The sequence below is a fragment of the Alosa sapidissima genome, chromosome 1, assembly GCF_018492685.1.
Source record: "Alosa sapidissima isolate fAloSap1 chromosome 1, fAloSap1.pri, whole genome shotgun sequence".
NCBI lineage: Eukaryota > Metazoa > Chordata > Actinopteri > Clupeiformes > Clupeidae > Alosa > Alosa sapidissima.
Genome location: NC_055957.1, coordinates 7,762,036 through 7,784,857, shown reverse-complemented (window position 1 = coordinate 7,784,857; position 22,822 = coordinate 7,762,036). Strand labels below are relative to the sequence as shown.

The following is a 22,822-nucleotide window of genomic DNA, read 5'->3' as shown; positions in this document are numbered from 1 at the left end:
CCTCGTATGCTTGCAGGTGGACCTGTATACACAGTGCAAAGGCTGCTGGACTCCCGCCGGGCTGGACGTGGTTGGCAATATATGGTGGATTGGAAGGGCTATGGACCAGAGGAGCACTCCTGGGTTCCCTCTAGACACATCATGGACCCTGGTCTCATACGGGACTTCCACACCGCTCACCCTGATCGACCTGGGCCGGCAGGAGCCGGCCATTAGAGGGGGGGTACTGTCAGACCTCACACAGTTCCTCATAGCCACCACTAGGTGTAGACATTATTTTCAAGAACCTGTTACCTGGCCTTTTTCAGCTACCTGTGAATTAATGAGTGGATTCACCTGGTGGTCACATGACTAATTGACAGAGTATATAAGCTGAGCTGAAAATGACTGCAGTGCTGCGACATGATCTTGTGACTGAGCAAGCTCACAAGGTGGACTCTGCGTAGCTGAACTTCTCAGTGGATATTACGTTGGATTACTCTCTGGAATTGGACTTCTTTCTCGGATTGTGGATTAAATTCTCATGGACAGTTTCTTGTGACTTCCCTCTCTGAACTTCTCTGTGGACATTTGGATTACTATTGTAAGTGGACTTTGCTTTTGTTGTGGATATTTACCTGTGAACTGAACTGTATCCTGAAGCTTGGACTTACCTTTTGTGAACTGTGTGCTCTGGTGACTATTTTGGTGTGATTGAGCCGTTTGTCTTGCACCTCTGTTGGATTAAAGGGACTCATTTCTGATAATTCTCTGCCTCTGCGTCTGTGCTCAAAACCACCTCCTGACAATATCGCTGTACTATATGCTACTGTACAAGAAAAACAAAGCTGTTTCTCAGTGCAGGGCCTTTTAGCTATATTGAGGTTGCTTTTTGGAATTGAAATTATGTGAGTGGAGTTGAGCTCCAAGATGACTAAATACAATATGGCCCGAGTGACTAGAGATCGATTCCCATCCCCCAAGAGATGTCTCTTAGGTGACATGCACAACAGAGAGGTTATCAGAGGGCAAGAGCTCAGCTGCAGCTGGTTGGCCAGTCTCGGTCCTAAGAGCTCGTAATTGGACTTGATCGATGGCACTCTCCAAGGGCTAAGAGAGTGTGGGGGTGGGGAGGGCGATGAGGAGAGCTGTGTTGGGGAGAGGATGGCTTGCTCTATATTCTGTTGAGAGTAAAATCTGATCCAGGGTGAGCCTGGCAGAGATGAGCCAGTGAGACAGCTAGTTAACCAGGCTAACAGCTTGACCTTTGACCTGTGCAGCCCACAGCTGTTGCCTGTTGCAGCAACAGCTGGTACTGAGGTGGGGAGATCAGCGTGGTGTCAGACAGTGACCTCATCTCTCGGCACACCTCTAGCCCATTCCTCAAGTGGTTACAGACTGAAGCAAGGTCATGTTGAAGGAACATTTCATTTATTTTAAGCTCTCTGAACAGGTGAAAGTCAAAACGCACAATCTGCATAAAAACCCACCAATTCATATTGGTACCATATGGTGGACAAGAAAAGCTTGGTAATATAAAGTAAAAGAGGGAAAAATATTTCATCATATATTTCATCTTCTTTGAGACTTGAGGAATGAGAGATACTGTAAAGGATGTGTCATTCATATAGTATCCTTTTCACCCCCCAAAATACTGCCTTTGTGAAGAAAATGAGGACCATTCCAAATCCAGGTATTTAGTATTTCAGTTGTGTATAATTTGTGTAATCACAATTCTACAACACCTGGCACTGACTTCAGTCACTCTTCAATTAAAAGGAAATGAAATTACTCAGTTTTTGGTTAAGGAACTGAGGCTATTTTTTGAGCCTCATATGTTTAGGAGGCCATGCTATCACCCCAATACCCCAACCAGATGAACAACATATTCCTCCTGAAAGATGACTTCACCATCCAGTATTGAAACAAAGATTGCGTGGTGTGGCATGTGGCACTTATTGCAAATTATGTTAATCTTATACTCTATAATATCTGCCATCATCAAGATGGCCTGTTCTTTAATGTTCATCCTCTTTGGCTTTAGTGTTGATACATAACAGAAAAAGGATTTGTAAATGTTTCATTCTGGAAAAAATCTTCCTCATAAAAAGGCGGCCTCAACCGATTTCTCACATGCACGTACTTTATTGAGCACAAAAACTACCTCAGCATTATTTAATTTATAAGTGATACTTGGCAATAATTCAGTCAGGTGTGTGTGTGTGTGTGTGTGTGTGTGTGTGTGTTTTGATGTGTGATGAAATAAGAAAATAAATAAAAGGTCTGTAGCATAGGGAGAGAGATGTAAAAGTCATGTGTGTGTGTGTGTGTGGGGGGGGGGGGGGGGGGGTCATGAGTGCTGAGGAGTGAATGAGTGCAAAGTCAGTATAGCGTGAGTTCAGAGTTCAGATGGCCTGGGGATAAAAACTTCTCCTGAGTCTCTCAGTTCTGGCTTTGTGACTACATAGGCGTCTTCTTGATTTCAGCGGTAGGAATAATCCATTGTTAGGATGAGAAGAGTCCTTCAGAATCTTTTGGGCTCTTAGGAGTACTCTTCTGGAATAGATATCTTGTAGAGCAGGGAGTTGAGTTCTTATAGTACGTTCAGCTGAGCGCACTACTCTCTGCAGAGTACTACAATCTCTAACTGTGGAGTTCCCATACCAGGTGATGATGCTACCAGTTAGAACACTCTCAACCGCTGAAGTGTAGAAGGCCTTCATGATGGATGTAGAAACTTTGAATTTCCTTAGCTGATGAAGAAAGTAGAGTTGTTGTCTGGACTATGACAAGGTTGCTAAATGACAAGGTTGCTTTAAAGGGACACCAGGCAACGTTTTCGTGTTAATCATCTTTGTAAGTCGGTATATATGGTTAAAAGACTCATTACAGGGCGAATGAAGGCTCTCTCGCCCGCCCCTACAGCCTGTAGGAAGAATATCCCAATTGCAAGTTCGGTGTATCCTACCCGCCGACCGAAGCAGGATCAGTTTACAGCACAGAGGCAGGCTAACGAAACGCTAGAGATTGTTGCAAACGTGTGTATAATGGCAGAGCCGGCGAAGAAGCAGCGAAAACCCTTGACTGAAGATACAAAGAAAAGGAGAAGAGCTTCAGACCGAGCGAGGGGGGGGTTTCGTAGAGAAAAAGCATCAGGCTTGTCTGGTGTCCCTTTAAATGAACTGGTTTGTGCCACTAAGATGTAGGTGACAACTGAATGGACTACATGTATCAACCTTGTCTCAGAGGATAGTTCTCCTTCAAAATAAGTTGAAGTTTAGGTTTGAGCACATTGCCCACTGCTACTGTGATCTGAAGCTTAGTGACTCCATTCACCAGCAAGTATAAGTATATATACTCTTTTGATCCCGTGATGGAAATTTGGTCTCTGCATTTATCCCAATCTGTGAATTAGTGAAACACACACAGCACAGTGTACACACAGTGAGGTGAAGCACACACTAATCCCGGAGCAGTGAGCTGCCTGCATCAACAGCGGCGCTCGGGAAGCAGTGAGGGGTTAGGTGCCTTGCTCAAGGGCACTTCAGCCGTGCCTACTAGTCGGGGTTCGAACCGGCAACCAGTAAACCTCCAGTTACAGGTCCGAAGTGCTAACCAGTAAAGTGACCACAGCAGCTGTTGTAGTATTGCCAGTTCCAGGTCTATAAGCTCACAAATGTGCAGACATATCTCATACACAATGTTATGGGGTGAGGAAACTCTTAACAGAGTCCCAGGAACTGAGATTTGGGTGTGCAGGGGGCATTAGGGACATATGGGGTATGTGTATGTGTTGGAAGGGGGTTGGGTGGGGTTGTCCAACTGTCTAAAGCTGCTTAGACAGCCCATAGGAGCAGCTCAGCTTACACTTCCAAATACCATCTATTTACAAATGGCACATTGTTCATTTTAACAACTGCACATCAGTGCTGGACCTTTAGTGAGTGTAGTGCAGCCTAATGAAGCTGTCAGCTGGTGTGGGTGTGAGTTCAGGGCACTCATCTCCTAACCTGCATAGTGCTCAACCATAGTGCCTTCACTACCTCTGTGTTATACTGTGTAACCATAGCAATGAAAAGGCAATTAATAGTACATATTTATTGTGACAATTAATGATATCTTCTCAGATATTGCATTGCATTGCCCCGCATAAGGACACATTCTATAATTCTGGACAAAAAGTTGGTGATGTTTGAGGTCAACTACTAATGACATGATAGGCCTACTCGAAAATATAGATGTTTTAGCTCACTCAAAGGCGGGACAGGAGACTAAGCAATTAACTTGTAATGTATTGGATGAAAACCTTCAGTTGTGACACATATAACAGGCACTAACATGAACAAGAGCTATGGACTTTTGTGAGGGGATTTATTTTTTGATCATCCATCACAAAGTCTTTCACTGCCTACTACACAATCACAAGGAATTTGAAGATGAAGACCAAAACCAAACCTTTAATATAAGCCAATACGTTTCAAATTGTTGCAGTGCTGTTTTGCAGGATAAGAATAAAAAAAAAACAATGCTGCCTCTAGGCTATCACAGAAATAAGCCTATATATTTAATTTGTATATTCTGCTCAGTCTTAGCTTACACTTCATTACAAGTAGACTTCCTACAGTAATTCAGGCAATATAGACTTTGTCATTATAGAATCTTGCATCTCGAATCAAATTCCCTAAACGGCTCCACTAGGACAAGAGCAAGTGGGCTATTGCGCCTTCTGGTGTAGCCTTGTATTGATTCAAACAGAATTTACTTACGCTATTTATTTATGGATAACAAGTGGAGCGCAAGGCGGATGCTTCAACTCCTGTAAAGAGGAGCCTGATCCCTGCAGAGCTGACTAGTTACCCTCCAAAAATGTCAGCAGCCAAGTTTCATTAACCCAATAAACAATAGCCTACTACTGCAGACAATTTAATAAAAGTAGGCTACACAGGCTGATTTTGGTTGGTCACAGAAATACCCGAGCAAATAACAGTTACGTCCGGCACTGTTATAACAATATTAGGCTACAAACACACACGTATCGCATTAAAATGATTCCTATAGCTTCTTCATTCGGAATCTGTGACAGACATTGTCGTTTCGTCTGTTCCGTCTACCCTCACGCTCTTGACTCGCACTGTTTTCCCAGATTTCACATTCACGTGCAGCTTACTCGCGCCTCACTCAGACATTCTGTCGCCAGCCGTGTGACGTAACCAGCGCGCTCGGGGCTTCCACTTTCGTTGTTTTCATCCGCCGAGAAACCGAGCCAGCCTTCAGGAGAATGTAGTTCCACCTCTCAAGCACAATAGTTCAGCCATCTGTAGATGGGGGTGAACTTGAGATTTGAATTCTACCAGAATCCTAGCCATTTATTTCAGAAAAAACAGTGTGTGAATAGGAATTTTGTACAGATGTTAGGCTATGTCAAAATATTTAATATGCCTCATTAGACTGTTTTCTGTAGATTAACTGCAGTGCAACAGAAAATAAAATCTGTATTTGCTAATAACATTCTTCGCAGCTGATTATCACTCTCCACTCAACTTTGTGTGGATGTTACTCTAGGCCTACATATGTTAATGAGATGTTAATAATAGGCCCACACACACAGAATACAAGGTGATCTGTTATTCTAGGTGGACATTCTAGAATATGCCCCCCATCTATATGCACTTAAATGGTCAAACCTGTGAGAAATCCATATTTATATCCATGCTGTTCATGATGTGTCCAGAACTGTGGATTATTTCATAATTCTAACATTTTTATTAAATAATTAAATTACAATCTCTCCAGAGTATGTCTTGGAAAAGCTGTAACAATACACTTGGCTAACAACTCCACGAAAGAATACATTGTTTCACAGTTACATAATCTCGTTCCAGTAGGCCTGCAAATGTTAGATGTGTAAAAAAGTAGGTCTCATTATTATGGTACCGCCCCAAACTCTATCCCGCGATGTGATACCATATTCGTGCGGAGGGTGAGGCGGTTCCGCGACACACTGACGCCAGGCGAGAGCAGATTGAGCCCTATGATTGAGCCAGGCTGTAGGACGGACGCGCGGAGGGAACGCTTGGAAGTGCCACTCGAGGTAGGCTACAGCAAACTTCTTCTAGTCTTCACTAACAAAGCATGTAAAGTTACGAAGAAGCAGTGTCAGCACTGTGTTTATGCGTTCATATAAGACAAGGGCATCGTATTCAACTTACCGTTTGTATCCTAAAGTATCTTTGGGGAGCTTCGAAACTTTTGTCTTTTATAAGGGACGTCGACAGCATGTTGGGGGCTGTCGTTACTGGAAACATTTTTTATCATACAAGATAACTTTTCTGTTTTTGTCGATGTGAATACAGTCTACATCTTTAATGCATAAGAGAGATAAGATACAGTTGATCTCCCATCTTGTGTTTTTTGTCTACACCCTGCGATGTCTAGCTCATTATTATTTTGTATAGCCAAATATGTGGCTACCATACAGTCAAGCGTTACTTTCTTGACTGGGAGATGTCATGTTTTTTTTTTTTTTGACAAATGTTTTGATAAGTGTAGAATTATTAAAGGTGTAGAATAAGTGATGTAGACCCTGATCAACAAGGTGTCCAGTTTAAGACTTTGCAGTCTACATTTTTGGAGACTGTATGAGAGTAATGTGTATTTTAGAAGAATGTGCTATTTTAGCATACATTGTAATGTGTGTGTCTGTGCACGCATGTGTGGGTGGGTGCTCTCTGGATGCAGAGGCTGTTAGTCCTGGGCCAGATCTCCTGACATCATTGAAGATGACATATCAGATTACTCAAAGGACGCAGAATTTGTCCTTGTCTGTGATTTGGTTGAATTGTTACATTCTCTCACATTCCTCTCATGACTGGGTTATGTTTTCCCTTTGAATTGGTCTCTCTGGTGACTGGAGGTGTGATATTTTACTCAGACCAAATTACATGTAACCCTATGTGTTTATCGGCCTAATCTTTTTGTGTCTACCACTGAGGCTTTTTTTATGCAGTGCATTACATTGCATTAGCCACACTCATTATCATAACCCTGTCATGAATGTACAAATATCCGACATCTGTTTATTCAGAAATTTAGTAATGAGAAATAATGACTGCTGTTCACTAGAATAGGACCTACTTAAGAGGCTGCATATCTAAATGGACCAAGAGAAGTCCTCCAAAGGTTGGCCTATCCCATGTCTGTCCCAGAATCTACCGGATGTTCTGGTGAATAGATGACTTTCTCAAGTGTATTTCCCCCTCTCTCCAGTCATTCTTCTTCCTGTGTATTTATTTATTTCCCTCCATCACACTTCCCTCCATTTTTGGTTACATTCTTCAGTTAGTGTCCTTTCCTTTATCTTGTCTAGTCAGCCTCTCTTCCTCAGAGATATTGTGATTTCTGTTCCTTGGATGTCTTTTACCTGCATCATAAATGACGTCTGATCAGAACCATTTATATGGAGGTTCCGAGATGCTGGTGTGTGTCTCCAAAGATAGGGCAAGCTGCATCACATTTTCACCACAACAGCCCATTTCTTGTGCAAGTACTCTGTCTCTGTTCATTTCTATCCCCCCAACCCCCCCCCCCCCCCCTGCCCCCCAGCTATCACTTGAACGTCTCAATTGAACTGCTAGCTCTTAATGGAGAGCCTCAGATCCAGGCCCTGATAAATAATGTAGGTTCTCTATAATGCGGCGTCCCCTGGGATTACAGAGAGAGCACCATTACTGCCCCTTCATCCTCTGCTGCAGGGGGCTAAATTGATTAACAGCACTGAAGCAGCGCAAAATGATACATGCAGGAGTAGGGGTGGTGCGGGATAAAGCCTGTCATGTGATCAAGCTGCGTTAGCCTGGCAACGCTAAGTGAGCATGGTTTTGCATGCTTCCGCTAGTGTTTAGGCATTGGGTTAAAACATAATAATAGTATACTTGTGACATAAAGCACATCTTCATACTGTCAGGAAGATGTGCTTTATAGCCTACAAATGATTGTATTTTACATCCACGTCAGTTTCATCTCACTATTATTCCCTAGACAACCCAAAACATCTATTGTCCTTAAACACAAACACAATTGCTATACAGATCTATGTGTGGTAGAGTTAGTGGTTGTATAGATTCTGAGATTAGGGGCTCATTTGGAATGCTCTTGAAGATGACAGTTGGTGTCATTGTGCTCTCAGGCTCCAGATGTTTGGCCGATGTGCTTTCCTGGAATTAGCCACAGAACTGGATTAAAAGTTATTGTTTTTTCTTCTTTGTCTTACCCATCTGGTGGCAAACTGTGCAAGGTCTGTAAGAAGTTATCAACGCAGACCAGTGATTCCACTGATCAGTAAGGTATTCTTAAAGATGCTATTGGGCTCTTACTATGTTGACAGTTATCCAGCCTTATTTATAAATATAACAGTATTTCCCTTTGTTCAGAGACGACAAGTATATAAAATATACTTATTGTATTGTAGTAAAAAGAAGTTTAGGAAGACATGTAATGATTGTTCTTGCTCTGACATATAGTATTTTGAATGTCACTGTCTATCAGACCCCACTGAGAATCTGTCATCAGTTTCAGAGATACAGTTGAGATCATGTAATTTCTGCAAAATGACCTCCCGATTATTTTCTATTGAACTTGCCTATAGTGCCGTGGCAATAGCCTCCTGCACGTCTTCTGCGCCTGTCCCCTGCTCTCCTCATCCATCCCGAAGAGAGGTGTGTGGCCGATGCACAGACCCCTGGGACGAGTGAACGGAAAGAGGCACCACTCCCTCAATTGTTCCTCTCCCCCACCTGCATGGAGCCCTGGTGGCTCCAGGAAGTGAGATCAGTCCTTGCTGAGAGCAGAGGAGGGGTTTTGCCATGGTGGCTACTCAGAGAGGATATAAGATGTTTCCTTTGATGCCTCTTCATTGGAGAAGAGAAGGATGTGGCTGCCTTCCTCTGCAGTTCTCCCTGGTAACAACACAGGGTCCAGAGATTTTAAATTAGCAGTTGGCGCAGAGATTGGCCTGCTATGCTAAATATAGTTGAAAACTTTTTAGCTTTCCTGTCGCTGTGGACCATGATAGCAGCCACAAACCCCGCACAACCCAGCCCCCCTCTTGGGATATAAACAGCACCTGTTTTCATAGCATGTCTCTCAATCTTCGTATGGCACACTCTGAAACACACACACACACACACACAGTCCGTACACCACTCAGGTCTGTAAACTGTGCCAATCTCCTAGTGTCAAATCCAAAAATAAGATTCTGTTCTTTAGGTCCTGTGACCCTTAGGTGAAAGCCCAGGATTCCAAAGTTGCTGTTTTTCCTCTTCATAGAGATAGGATTTTCCCACCTCAGCCTGACACAGTTTTGACATCCGTTTTGTTGCTCAAGTGTTAAAAATGTTGCATGTATGAGGTAGCAGAGGAGCTCTTTGAAAGAGCCATATGCTATAGCCATCCACACATGGAGCTAAGTCACAATGTTATGCACAGGCCTACTCTGCTCTCTCCTGACTGATTCTAGTGCAGTCATCCGATGATGTTGAAATGCATAGCTTTCTCTTTATGTGCCTTTTTCAGAAGTTATTGCCAACATCAGTGGTGGTACTAGAACTTGTTTGATTGCATTTGGGTTTGTTGAATAAGTGCAAGCGTTTTCTCTGTGTCTGCTTTCAGATGTCCCAAACTATTTAAAGGGTGACAAATACCACATTCACACTTTTCATAGAGTATCACATTACATGAATGCAGGGAGTCACCACTGCTTCTTTCTAGTCAACTTCAAAGCGGGGTGTAAACTTTCAAGTCATACGTCCCTGTTTCCCTCCAAATTCCCACAATGCCTGCTCCTCTGTGCTATGTGTCCTGGGACTTGCCTGAAAAAATGACACATTTATGGCAAGTTCCACTTGCATTTCCTGTCCCATTGTCATGCATTGTGTTGATTTGAAGTTTCCGACAAATTCGCAATAACATATCTGTCCAACCATTTACTGAAAAAGCAGAAAAAATTATCTAGCATTAAGAATGATCTAGTAACAGGACATGGGAAGTGTACTAGCACCGTTGGAATGGGCATGTCAATTTTGACATAACTTTTTTATTGGATAAATGCAAATTACAAAAAAACTCCATTCTCCCCATACTGACAGCTCTGAATATAGTAATGTAATTAGTTACAGTGAGAGCATAATCTCTACATCTGATTCAGAGAAGCCTGATATTTGAACTTTGAATAGCCTAATGTAATGATGATATCTGTTTTTTCTATCAGTCCAAAATTATGCTTATTGTAGCTCATCTGTTGCAGAATATTTTGTAGGGGACAACAGAGGTGCCTTTTATGCCTTAGTTCATCGTTTCCCAACCTTGGGGTCGGGACCCCATATGGGGTTGCCTGAAATTCAAATGGGGTCGCCTGCGATACTCGGTATATTACAAATGACATTGCATTCAAATATACATACATTAAATACAAAATATTAAAAACCCCATGTAATCAGATCCTTCATTACAATCTGGCTACAAAAAAAAATAAATATAGACAGCCCACATTAGATGCCAAACGAATTTGCTTGCTAGGACGTTTGGGGAAGATCAAAGTCCCACTCTCGACTGGGTGTTACAACAGAGATGTTGTCAATGATTGGGTTTGCCAACATTTTGTGACATCAAAAGAGGGTCACCTGCCAAAAAAGGTTTGGAACCCCTGCCTTAGTTGAAAGGTTTTTGTTTAGTGTTTTAACAAAATCTCTCTTTCTGTGTCCCTTCTGTTTCAAGGTTTCCTGGGTATTTTCTCAGATCTCCCTGATCATCAACTCCAGAGGACCAAGAGTGGTTGGGGTGCTTTTGACGTGCCTCCCCTCCACCATAAGTGTGGGTGTGTGTCCGTGTGTGCTTATGCCTGTGAGTCCTGCGTGGGGGTCAGCTGGAGTCCTCTCCTCTCTGTGAAAGGCCCCGACCAGGACAGGTGGTGTGGGGGGGTGGGCTTTGGTTGCCGGGGCGTGCAAGGCAAAGCCGCCACCATGAACGTCACATCGCTGTTCTCTTTCACGAGCCCGGCCGTGAAGCGGCTTCTGGGCTGGAAGCAGGGTGACGAGGAGGAGAAGTGGGCGGAGAAGGCGGTGGACGCGCTGGTCAAGAAGCTGAAGAAAAAGAAGGGTGCCATGGAGGAGCTGGAGAGAGCCCTCAGCTGCCCAGGCCAACCCAGCAGCTGCGTCACCATTCCACGCTCGCTGGACGGACGCCTCCAGGTGTCCCACCGTAAGGGTCTGCCACATGTCATCTACTGCCGCGTGTGGCGCTGGCCCGACCTGCAGTCTCACCATGAGCTAAAGGCCCTAGAGTGCTGCGAGTACCCTTTCGGCTCCAAGCAGAAGGACGTCTGTATCAATCCCTATCACTACAAGAGAGTGGACAGTCCAGGTGAGGCCATCTCCATCTCTAGCCAGAACAATTCCTCTCCATTCCATAGAGTAAGGTGAACCAATTTGTTGTATACTAAGAATAAATGTTAAGCAGCTATGACACCTATATGAAACTGATAATTAGGGGCTTTGTTATCCGCCTCATTGAAATAGCCTGGACACTTCTCTGTTGGAGGTGGTGGAGGTGAAGACCAGTGCCTAAAAGCCCTTTAGGGTGTTGCTGATGTAACATGCTCATATGTTTATCACTTATATGTTTATAATTGTAGTTAATTATAATTACCTAGAATTCAAAAAAGGACATTTTAAAATGTATACATGTATACAATTTATACATGTTTATACACTTTGGGATATTTCAGGTGGTGATAAGTCATGATATTTCCTGCTCTGCTTTGAAAATGGGCCCTTGTCTTTGAGCTGAACTGACGAAATGTTAATGTACAACATAACAGCAATAATCAGTTTTACTGATCACTGAAAGCATTTACTTAAACCACAAAAAGACTTTGCTGTGTTCCTATAGTCCAGAACTCACTGGACTGTTTGAGATCAGGTTGTTAAGCATCTCGTCTGTTTCACCTCCCTCATAACTGGTGCGTTCAGCCTCCACTTGGGATCTGGAGCTTATGGCCTCATCCCTTTATCTTCTTCCTCATCCTTCCTGTGGCCTCTGCAGATGTGCGGTCTGCTTGCTCTCCCAACCCCCTCCCTCTGCTCTCACGCTCTCACGCTCCTCTGATTCTGCTGCAGAACACTTTAGCGAAGGAAGGGTGGTGGAGCGGTGCACATCAAAAGCGCAGCCCTCTTTTGTTGGCTAAGCAGAAGATGAGGGTCAGCTGACGAGACAGAAACAGCTGTCTGCAGGCTGTGTGTGTGTGTGTGTGGGGGGGGGGTGCAAATCTGTGTGTGCATACATGTGGTTGTGTGTGAGCAGAACGGGAGCAGGAAATTCCAGCCAGGGGAGAATGAGGCCTTTGTTTCATGGCAAACTGTGTGTGCGTGTGTGCGTGCGTGCGTGTGTGCGTGCGTGCGTGCGTGCGTGTGCGCAAGTGGGGTCTGTTTGTGTGTATGTGTGCGTGCTGCTGCCTTGCAGGCACAAGTGAACATGTGGCCATGGAAGAGTGTTACAGGAACTCCCTCCCTCACACACACACATGTGCAGGCACACACAGAGGCACATTCACTCACACTCTCACACACAATAGGAGGAAGCAGTGGTTGCCTAGCTTTAGTGCTCTTGCTAAGGGTCCGTTGTAGTCAAGAAGAGGACACCTGTCTCCCTTCCAAACACAAGCCCTCCTCCAAGTGTGGAGAGAAACAGATGCAGCCCATGACTCCCCCAAACCAATTGTTATTGGACAGACTCGGCCTAGTTGCGCAAGAGTGTTGCGGAAGCCCTATTTATATATGCAGCTGAAGTGCAAACGGCTTTATGTACAATTAAAGACTGTCTGTTGCAAGACGAGGCCTGTAACAGGACTTAATTTGTCACTTGGGGTTTTCCTTTTTTAAATAACATGACTAATGTGTAGCCTATCTATAGAGTAGGTCTGCTGTTCGCTTCACAGGATGAGAGTGAGCACTCAGGTTTACGGTCTTGTGCACTCTTTCCTGTATAACTCTACTGTTGTTTGGACATTACATATCTGTTGAAAGAGTCCATATTTTCATGTGTTTATATGAATGATGAAGACGAAAAGACGTCTAATTCATGGCAGAATCTGCCAACCCTCTCACCTTATCAAGGAAGAGACATAAATGACTTCTGTAGAGTGATCCTCTCATCTCTTTGTCAGTGCTGCCTCCTGTGTTGGTACCACGCACCAGTGAGTTCAACGCGAAGCTGAGTATGCTGCCTCGCTTCCGGAACCCTCTGCACCAGGCTGAGCCTCACATGCCTCAGAACGCTACCTTCCCTGACTCCTTCCCGCAGCAGCCACCTCAGCCACCAGCCGGCAGCCTGCCCTTCGCTCCACACTCGCCCACTAACAGCTACCCAAACTCCCCAGGCAGCAACGCAGGCAGCAGTGCCACTTTCCCACAGTCACCCTCCAGCTCTGACCCCGGCAGCCCCTTCCAGATGCCAGGTGAGGCCCTCTGTTGTATTTGAAATATTTTACATGACTATATATTTATATGAAGACATACAGAATATTTTACATGACTATATTCATATGAAGAAGTACCGAATATTTTAATTGTTTTTAATAATACTAGTGCAGTGCCCGTTCAAAAATGCCATTCCTGTAGAAAAGCCGTAGCCCAATTACATGCACGCAGGTATGCCTGCTTTAAAAATAGGATGATAGGGAAAAACATCATTCCAGCTAAGCATTCAATAATGAATACTGAATATTGTATTATAATATATAAGCATATCATTAATGTGTAGTAATCAGAATTTAGGCATGGCAGCATGTGACATTTTTACAGATCAAAATGACATAAGCCCAACAGCTGTTTTTAGTTAAGGCCAGGGTAGGAATTTCACGGCGGCCACGACGGCCATGAGGCCCCTTTGAAAATCAGAGGTTTACAGGCCACGGTGGCCTTGGTGCCCCCTTCTTTCAATATTCTGCTTTGCATCCTACCAATAGCGATTTTTATTTAGCCTGTGGCCTGTCAAAATAATCTTAGCATTCACAGCGCAAATTAATTTAGTCTTTTACGCAGTGGAGAAAGTGACATCGCAAGAAAGTGCGTCCAAATTCACCCATTCTTCTCAGTTGAACTACTCACGAAGTAGCCTATTCATCACACAGACATCATAAGTGATGTCACATGAAAGAGCTTTTTCTCAGCTTTTAAACGATGTTACCCGTTAGTTGAACGGTTCGCGAGAAAAGTAAATAATATAATTCAATTTAATCATACATTCTACTGAAGGTTTTGCGTCCCATGATCTCCCAACCCATTCATCTCGGTGGAATACTTCACGAACCCTTCTTTTAACACACAACAAACCAATATCAGAATAAACAGCATACCTTACTGAACACAAAGGTGTAAACAGTCCCCTGTACAGTTAGCCGTTCCAGAGTAATCCAGTTTTGAATTTGCAGTAAATTTCGACATGCATGGATGTCTCCAAATTTGGGCTTTAAGTTTTACTATGTGTTTAAATTGTTCCACATGATTTCATAACCAAATACAAAACAAATGTTACAAATATCGCCTAGATATTGGTAAATCAGAGGACAGCTGACTGAGTTTGTGAAAGTAGCCTTAGCCTAATGAGCACAAAATGCTAAGCATGCATCTAGGCTATTTGAGTTTCTTAAAGCTGAGCTGTGGTTAAATTGTTCAATACATGATTTTATAACAGGCCAAATATAAAATAAATGTTATATATAGCCTAGATACCTGTACATATTAGATGATCAGATGATTTACAGTTCTATGTAATATGTCATGTTTCATGTTTTTGTAATGTTTCATACAGTGATGCAGGTCTACTGCAGTGAATAGGCTAAATAAAACTTTGATCATTTTTATAGCCTACTACTGTATAGTTTACTTTGGCCTTGGTGCCCTGACATGTGGCCTTTGTGCCCCCCACCAAATATGCCCAACTGAAGGCCAAGTGGCCTTGCCCCCAGAATGGTGAAATTCCAAGCCTGGTTAAGGCTATATGTTTATTGTTAAGCTTATTGAATAACTCCTGATAGAGAAGACAAATCATTTTGTGGAATGATGCATCATTGTATGAAATTTACAACGATTTACTCAGCAATCTCTGGTAGCCTTTAAGTGACATCATGCTCTGTCTGCCACTCGTTGTCTGTAGCTGATCGAAAAATATAAGCCTAAAGCTTTGATGTAAGGCTAGATGTTTAGCCTGTTGAATAACTTAATGATCTAGAAGACAAACCATTTTGTAGAAAGATGCATCATCATATGAGATTTGCAACGATGAGACTCAAATCCTTTGGTAGTATAAGTGACATATCGCTCTGTCTGCCACTTGTTGTCTAGCTGTGTGCCATTCTGAAATGTCCTTAAATTCTGGACCATTAGCCTATCGCTCATTTCAATTTGGGACCTTGCAGTCGGAATTGTCTTTGGTTTATTCAAAGGCTCAAGTCCAAAATAGCCTGGGCTATTCAAAGTGTCCATTTATTGCACATAATATTTACATCATTTTGAATAGCCACTGCATACCCGTGTTTGTTGGCGTGTTGTTGCAAAATCCGCATAATCATTTTATGCAAGCAAACTGCATACAGGGAGTCTTTATTGTTGATGTCAGACATGATAATTATCCAAACATCTTGCATCTTGACCTGTGATTCAGTACTGCTCATCCCCGTATCAAGACACCTGTCAAGTTTGAAATCAGTCGAACAACGGTGTGAATGACAGACAGACGGACGTTCCTGTAATTTTTAGATGGATTAACACAATGAAATTATACTGCTATATGGTAATCCTTTGATTACTTTGTCAGGTATTCAGGAAAATCACAGCACTGAAACAGCTCTTATTAAGGTTAAGGTTAAATGATAAACGCCTCCATACAGATGCAGGCAAAACATCAGTCCTAGTGCTACTGGACCTGATTTGACACTGATGATCACAACATACCTACACAGACTGGGTTCGATTTACAGCTATAGTTATCAATTGGCTCAAATCGTATCTATAAGAAAGGAGCTTCTTTGTTGGCAACTGTACCTCAACACCAACGTCCTTGACCTATGGTGTTCCCCAGTGGTCGATCTTGGGGCCACTATTATTCAACCCTTATATGCTCCCACTTTGAAAAATCGATTGATTGATTGATCTATCTCAGCTATGCTGATGACACCCACATTTACTTAGCTCTGTCGCCAAATGACTATGGTCTCCTTGAATCTCTTTGTCAGTGTATTGACCAAATCAACAATTTGATGTCTCAATTTTCTTCAGCTGAACAAAGAAAAAACTGAAGTAATTATATTTGGTGGAAAGACTTAAGGTTGCCACTCTCTTTGATATAAAAGTGCTCAAAGCAAAGGATACTGTTAAAAATCTTGGTGTCTTAATTGGCAGTGACCTAAATTTCAACAGTCACATGAAAGGAATAACTAAATCCTGTTTATAAATCACTAAATCACTAAAGTGATGAAATATGACTAAAATGAAAGGAATAACTAAATCAGCTTTTACCACCTCAAAAACATTGACAAACTTAGAGGTCTGATGTCAAAACATGATTTAGAAAAACTCATTCATGCATATATATCCAGCAGGGTTGATTATTGCAATGGGCTTTTTACAGGCCTTCCTAGACTCAGGTGATACACAATGAACGGGTGATATGAAAGCTAAAGAAACTGACCACATTACTCCAATACATAAGTACCTGCACTGGCTTCCAGTAAGTCACAGAATTAACTTTAAAGCACTACTGCTTGTTTATAAATCACTAAATGGAACGGCCCTAATTAGCAGACATGCTTGGGTGATACACACCTTCCAGACCTCTCAGATCTCAGGAGAAAAACTTGTTGGTAAAACCCACTTGTTAGAACTAAACATGGTGAAGCAGCTATGCGGCTCAGCTCTAGAACCAACTTCCAGATGACAATAAGGCCCCAAATGTTTTAAATCTAGACTTAAGACCAAACTGCTCTCAGATGCCTTCTTCTAACTGATCAAATATACTTTCTGTTAGTGTTACCACTGAATTACAAATTCTGAATCTGTCTTTTAATTATTCAACCTTGTGTCTTTTATGTTTGTTTTTTAATTACTTAATTACTTAATAATTATATTATGTACTTTACTTTTTAAACTATTGCCCTTTTATGCTTTTATTTACTAATTCTATTAGTCTGCTTTGGTTTATTTGAGGCACATTGAATGACCCCTGTGTATGAAATATGCTATATAAATAAACTTGCTATACTTGGTATGTTGTGATCCTCGACATGAACAGAACAAGGTGTTTTTAGACACCTTTGGACACACAGGGTTAATGATCGTAGCATTGTAATTTTCTGTAAATTACAAAAGCAACTAGTACACTCAATCAGATATAATTGTGGTAAGAGTCACTCTTTTACGAGAGTAACTACTGTCCTCTTTCACTTTTTATGTAATCCGGGGAAAATCAACTTCACTAGTAGTGAATACTGTTGTTGTTGTTGTTGGATTGTTTGAAACCCTTCATAACACTGTATGATTGAAAATCACTGAGCCTGTAAGTTAAGTATTGATGAGTAATTGTTCATTTGTGGTTGTGTATTCATGTTTTATTGTATAGAAACCCCTCCACCTGCCTACATGCCCCCAGATGAACCAATGACCCAAGACTGTCCTCAACCAATGGACACCAATCTGCTGGCTCCCACTCTGGCTCTTGAGAACAGCAACCGCCCAGGTACTCTAAAGGGACCTATGTGTCAGAAGAGCAACCCAACACTGATCAAAATACCATTAGCAATTTAGCTGTTAATATGGTAAGCATTACACTACCAAGTGAAAGAAGAATTCCTTAGAAGAATGAAGAGTATGTTGGAGAGTTCACTAAATGCATTTACTTAATGCCACATGTACTCCTAAACAACATTTAGATTTGCCATCCCTTAGGCCAAGGGGTTTACTGTTGCCAAGAGCTTTGCTGCTGCAGTAATTCCATAGCAACTCTCCTTTCTGACTTGCTTGACTCAGATTTCTTAAGTGGTGATTAGGAAGAGGCACCACCATCAGATTTGATCTAATTCCAAATCTAATTTGGTTGTTGACCTACCTAGTCTACGTCCAGAAATGTTTGTTTACAAGGAGGCACCAATAAATACATGCTTTAAGAGCAAGGTGCAAAAGTAGTAAATCATATTGTTTTAAAGGTTGCAAAATGTAGATTTGTCCTTGATTTGAATCCTCTAAAATGCTACAGTTAAACTTAGCATCAGTTACAGACCTACAGAGAAGTACTGCAGATTCAAGGATGTTGGCAGGAACAAGTTGAGTTAGGAAATGAGTGCAGATGTGGGGCTAGGAAGTGATGAGTTTTGGGTGGATGAGTGGCCAGTGGGAGGCTTTGGCAAGCTGCATCCTGAATGAGTACGTGTGTGGGTGGGGTAGCTACATTCACACTTCTATTGTTGGAAGCTTCTAGAATAAGGGGCCTAGACAAAACACACCTGGCGAGCAGAACCACATGACCAAGGAAGCAGGGGAGAGGTATGAGCTAGATAAACACAGCCAGTTCCCTGTCCACTGGCATTGTGTAGCTGGCAGAGCCTGCCAACAGATACCGCTTTGAGGGCACAGAATCAGCAGTCAGCACTGCACACATCATGCATTCATGTATATAAAGACCGATGGGAAGTTCTATGCGTGTCTAGATTTACTTACTTAGATATATCATCCATGTGACTTTTATTATAAAGCCTTTTAAATTACAATTAGTGATTAGCAGTGCTCACTCACTCACTCATGATTGAATTGTATTCATTTGATGGCCTCCTTGTTTGAGCTGTAACAAATCCAACCCATGGTCATTTCCCAATCCCACCCCATCTCTCTCTCCCACTTGCTCCCTGTCACTCGTTATTGTCCTATCTGAATAAAAGAGGAAAAACTATATATTAGTCATATGATGAAGTGTTAGTCCACTCTGTTTGTCTATCAGAATCTTAGTCATTGTGCATGCTTGTGTATTTCTCTTGCAGATGTGCAGCCAGTGGCTTATGAGGAGCCGAAGCATTGGTGCAGTATTGTTTACTATGAGCTAAATAACCGTGTTGGCGAGGCCTTCCAGGCATCTTCTACTAGCGTACTGGTGGATGGCTTCACTGACCCCTCCAACAATCGCAGCCGCTTCTGCCTGGGCTTGCTCTCAAATGTAAATCGCAACTCCACCATCGAGAACACTCGACGCCATATTGGCAAAGGTACAGCTTTGGTATAGCATGTAAATAAATGGATCATGTTGTTGTATTAAAAAACTAATATTCTGGAATTCGTTTTTTAAGAGCACTGGTGTTATTTCTGTTAAGTAAATGCCACAAAAAGTAGTCTCTCTGAATGCTATAATTGTATGAGCAATACAATTACAATACAACTAATGATCAGTTCCAATTATGGTATATCGAGGCACAGTATAAGACATGGAGATATATTCATGGTTATATCCTGGCTGATCTCTCTACAGGCGTGCATCTGTATTATGTGGGTGGAGAGGTATACGCTGAGTGTTTGAGTGACAGCAGCATCTTTGTGCAGAGCCGTAACTGTAACTACCACCATGGCTTCCATCCTACTACGGTCTGCAAGATCCCTAGTGGCTGCAGCCTCAAGATCTTCAACAACCAGGAGTTTGCGGAGCTACTGGCCCAATCTGTCAACCACGGCTTTGAGGCTGTTTACGAGCTTACCAAAATGTGCACCATCCGCATGAGTTTTGTAAAGGTATTACGTACACTTTATCTGACAAAACAGTTTACTTTTCTGGACTGGATCACATGTAAAAGCCTCCCCCCAACACATACGGACACACATGACATGTCTGACTCTGTGCTTCTCTCTGATTTGTCTCTGCTCTCCTCTCTTGCTGCAGGGCTGGGGTGCAGAGTACCACCGGCAGGATGTCACTAGCACCCCCTGCTGGATTGAGATCCACCTGCATGGCCCACTGCAGTGGCTGGATAAGGTCCTGACCCAGATGGGCTCTCCTCACAACCCAATTTCTTCGGTGTCCTAATCGTAACTGAGCCTGGATGTAAGGGTGGGCTGGGGTGGGGTAAACAGAGCACCCATCCCCCCGGGTATCTAGAGCATTAGTTTGACTGATGGGGGGGGGGGGGGGGGGGGGGTGAGGTAGCTCAGGTGGGTGTTTGTACTCAATTTCAGAGTATGCATCAGACCAGTTCTAGAGGGCCAGTGTGTCTGCTGGTTTTCAGGAGTGAATTTCTTATTGCAGTCAGTTGCTTCAACCAGTCCCTTTGTGAGCTTTCTGAAAACTGGTTCACACCATGCCCCCTAAGAGCCAGTCTGTGCAGCTCTGTTCTACTTGAAGGAGGTCTAACTAGGGCATAATGGGGTAGAGAAGACTGACAGGGCAGTCTTCAGAGTTGTTATTTGGGAATCTGGAAGATACTTGATTTAAAAACAAAGTGTGACCAAGCGTAATAAAAAAAATCAGACTAGCATACTCATTGCCAAGTATCCTTCCTCTAGAATCTTCTGGTGGCCTTCTTTTTGCTATTGCATTTTGTTTATCTTCTCTCTGTCTTTTTTTCCAGTTTCTCCTCCGCTCTTTCTTTTAAAGTTTACGTCACAGTATTCCATGTGGGATCCCCTGGAGAGTTCCATGGGGAGTTTGGGACAATGGGTGGGGGGGAGGGGGGGGGGGGGTGCATTTTTTATGTGTACAGACTTTGAATAGTGAAGGAAACACTCAGTTGAATAGAAACTGAAAAGAAAAAATGTTTAAATTAATGTAAAAATGGATGTCACTAGATTTTAGATTAGGCAAGTTTACATATTCAGGTTAATAAAATAAACCAGTGTGCCAGATACTTATAGGTGGTTATGTCAAGATGGCAGGAGGAATGTCACAGAGATTGTTAAGTAAGTGACAGAAGGATTTGGACACACATGATCTGCTCTTTAAATGACACGCAATAGTGTGACTTGTCATGATGTGCTCTTTTCATCATACTATTGTGTCTAAGGGAATGTGCAAGTTGGGCAGAGCCATTTGAAAATTCTGTTGTCAATGTGCATTATGCAAGTCAGCGTTTTGGAAGATTGCCTTAAAAATTCCAAAATTCTTAATGTGATCTACAGTATCCCTGATTTTTCTGTAAAAGCAATTAATTGCGGTAGAAGGGAGTGTGAAGACAACAGTGGGTGGTCATTGAATAAACATGTTTGGCTACATGTTTCAGTAGTGTTAAAGGTGAGACAAAAGACTTTGTTTTAGATGCACTCATCCCCTAGACTAAGTGCTATGCAGTCTTTATCTTTATTGCTTCTTTGATCAGAGTTTGTTTGGTCACGTAAAGAATATTTTATGCCAACAATGTATTTTTTTCTGGAGCAGCAGAAAATACAGGCAAGTCAGTACTGACTTGCAGAGTGGATACCATAAAGATGCATTGCATTTGTTTCTTTGACTGAATCTGACTCAGCTAAATCATGTACCAATTCAAACAGTCATGTTCTGCCTGAGCCTCTCCAGTTAGTTCTTACTGGAAAAAGTAAACATTTCATATCTGTGTTCTTGTGAGTTGCTGTGGGTTATAAATTGATCTTTTTCTAGTAAAATGCAAACTAGATAATACTTATTTCTTGTCCATTGTTTAGGCAAACAGAAATCCCATCCGGTGTTAATGTAAACATTTTTGTATTTTTGAGATGTTTTACTGTTTTTTTTTTTTTATATGCACTTTCACAGATGGCTCCTTTCTGCATTTCTCGTTTGTCTCTTTTTTTAGCTGGTTTTGCTAGTAGTAGGCCTATTCCCAGAAAGCAGTTTTATTCCATGAATATCAAGTCTACTGGAAGATTCAATAAAAAAAAAAAACTGTTTCTTTATTAATGTGTTTTGTTGTTATTCTTCTCCATTAAGCTGATGATACACAAGGCAACTTTTTGAGAGCTGAGCTTTGGTAGGGAGAGTGGGGGTTCCAGGCAGAGGGCAAGAGCTAGGATGTTTGTGAGGGGGCACAGGGTGGTTCACATCTTTCATTGAGTGATGGAAAAATATCTATCTATCTTTCATTGAGTGATGGAAAAAAGAATCCTGCAATGTTGTTGAACCCTCTCCGACCCTTCAGACAGAACCTTTGTCAACACACCCCAAATTGGGCTGGGATATTCAAGAACTGGACTAATTAAGGTTATGTCGGCTGTATTTGAACCAGCTTAAAAACCGCCAATACAGATAGACAACAGCCTACTCTTTTGTCCAACAGTAACTGACCGATACAAAAATGGACAGAGCCACTCCTTAGGACTTGAATGGAGAGAAGTGAAGTCTAGTTGAACCAGATTACTGTTTTATTTCATTTGTTTTGCGCAGCCTGAAGAATAGTTTGGTGACGAGACATAATGTAGGGGCAGCCGTGGCCTACTGGTTAGCGCTTCGGACTTGTAACTGGACGGTTGCCGGTTTGAACCCTAACCAGTAGGCACCGCTGAAGTGCCCTTGAGCAAGGCACCTAACCCCTCACTGCTCCCCTAGCGCCGCTGTTGTTGCAGACAGCTCACTGCGCCGGAATTAGTGTGTGCTTCACCTTTTGTTTCTAACCCAGTCCATATCAGTATACAGTAGATAGCCAGCATGATGATTTTTCCCCTTGAAATCTGATGTGTTTTCAAAGTGTTCCTTTATTTATTTTTTAATAGTGTATAGTAAGAGTTAAGGTTTGCTCAGATAGAGAACAAGGTAGAATAAGAATTTATTGATGATGTAGGTAGTTACTATCCTG

The 22,822-nt window shown here is 42.4% G+C and overlaps 1 protein-coding gene across 2 annotated transcripts; it reads left to right on the top strand.

The window, feature by feature from the left end:
- Positions 1-466: 466 nt before the first annotated feature.
- On the top strand, positions 467-21,926 carry smad1 (SMAD family member 1). Of its 2 annotated transcripts, none has more exons than XM_042082100.1 (7): positions 467-583; positions 10,750-11,394; positions 13,196-13,486; positions 17,647-17,763; positions 19,058-19,279; positions 19,540-19,796; positions 19,945-21,926. In XM_042082100.1, the coding sequence occupies exons 2-7, from the start codon at positions 10,995-10,997 to the stop codon at positions 20,086-20,088; spliced, it is 1,431 nt and encodes a 476-aa protein (XP_041938034.1). In that variant the 5' UTR covers positions 467-583; positions 10,750-10,994; the 3' UTR covers positions 20,089-21,926. The 2 variants fall into 2 exon arrangements, with proteins under 2 accessions (XP_041938034.1, XP_041937956.1); XM_042082022.1 differs by lacking the exon at positions 467-583 and adding an exon at positions 5,986-6,070.
- Positions 21,927-22,822: the final 896 nt, after the last annotated feature.

What these genes read in the sequence shown, in the direction of transcription:
- smad1 (XM_042082100.1), top strand. Translation starts at nt 10,995, where the DNA reads ATGAACGTCACATCGCTGTTCTCTTTCACGAGCCCGGCCGTGAAGCGG. An exon ending in TGAGAACAGCAACCGCCCAG is followed by an intron (nt 17,764 to 19,057) that starts GTACTCTAAAGG and finishes TTTCTCTTGCAG; the next exon opens with ATGTGCAGCCAGTGGCTTAT. An exon ending in TCCGCATGAGTTTTGTAAAG is followed by an intron (nt 19,797 to 19,944) that starts GTATTACGTACA and finishes CTCTTGCTGCAG; the next exon opens with GGCTGGGGTGCAGAGTACCA.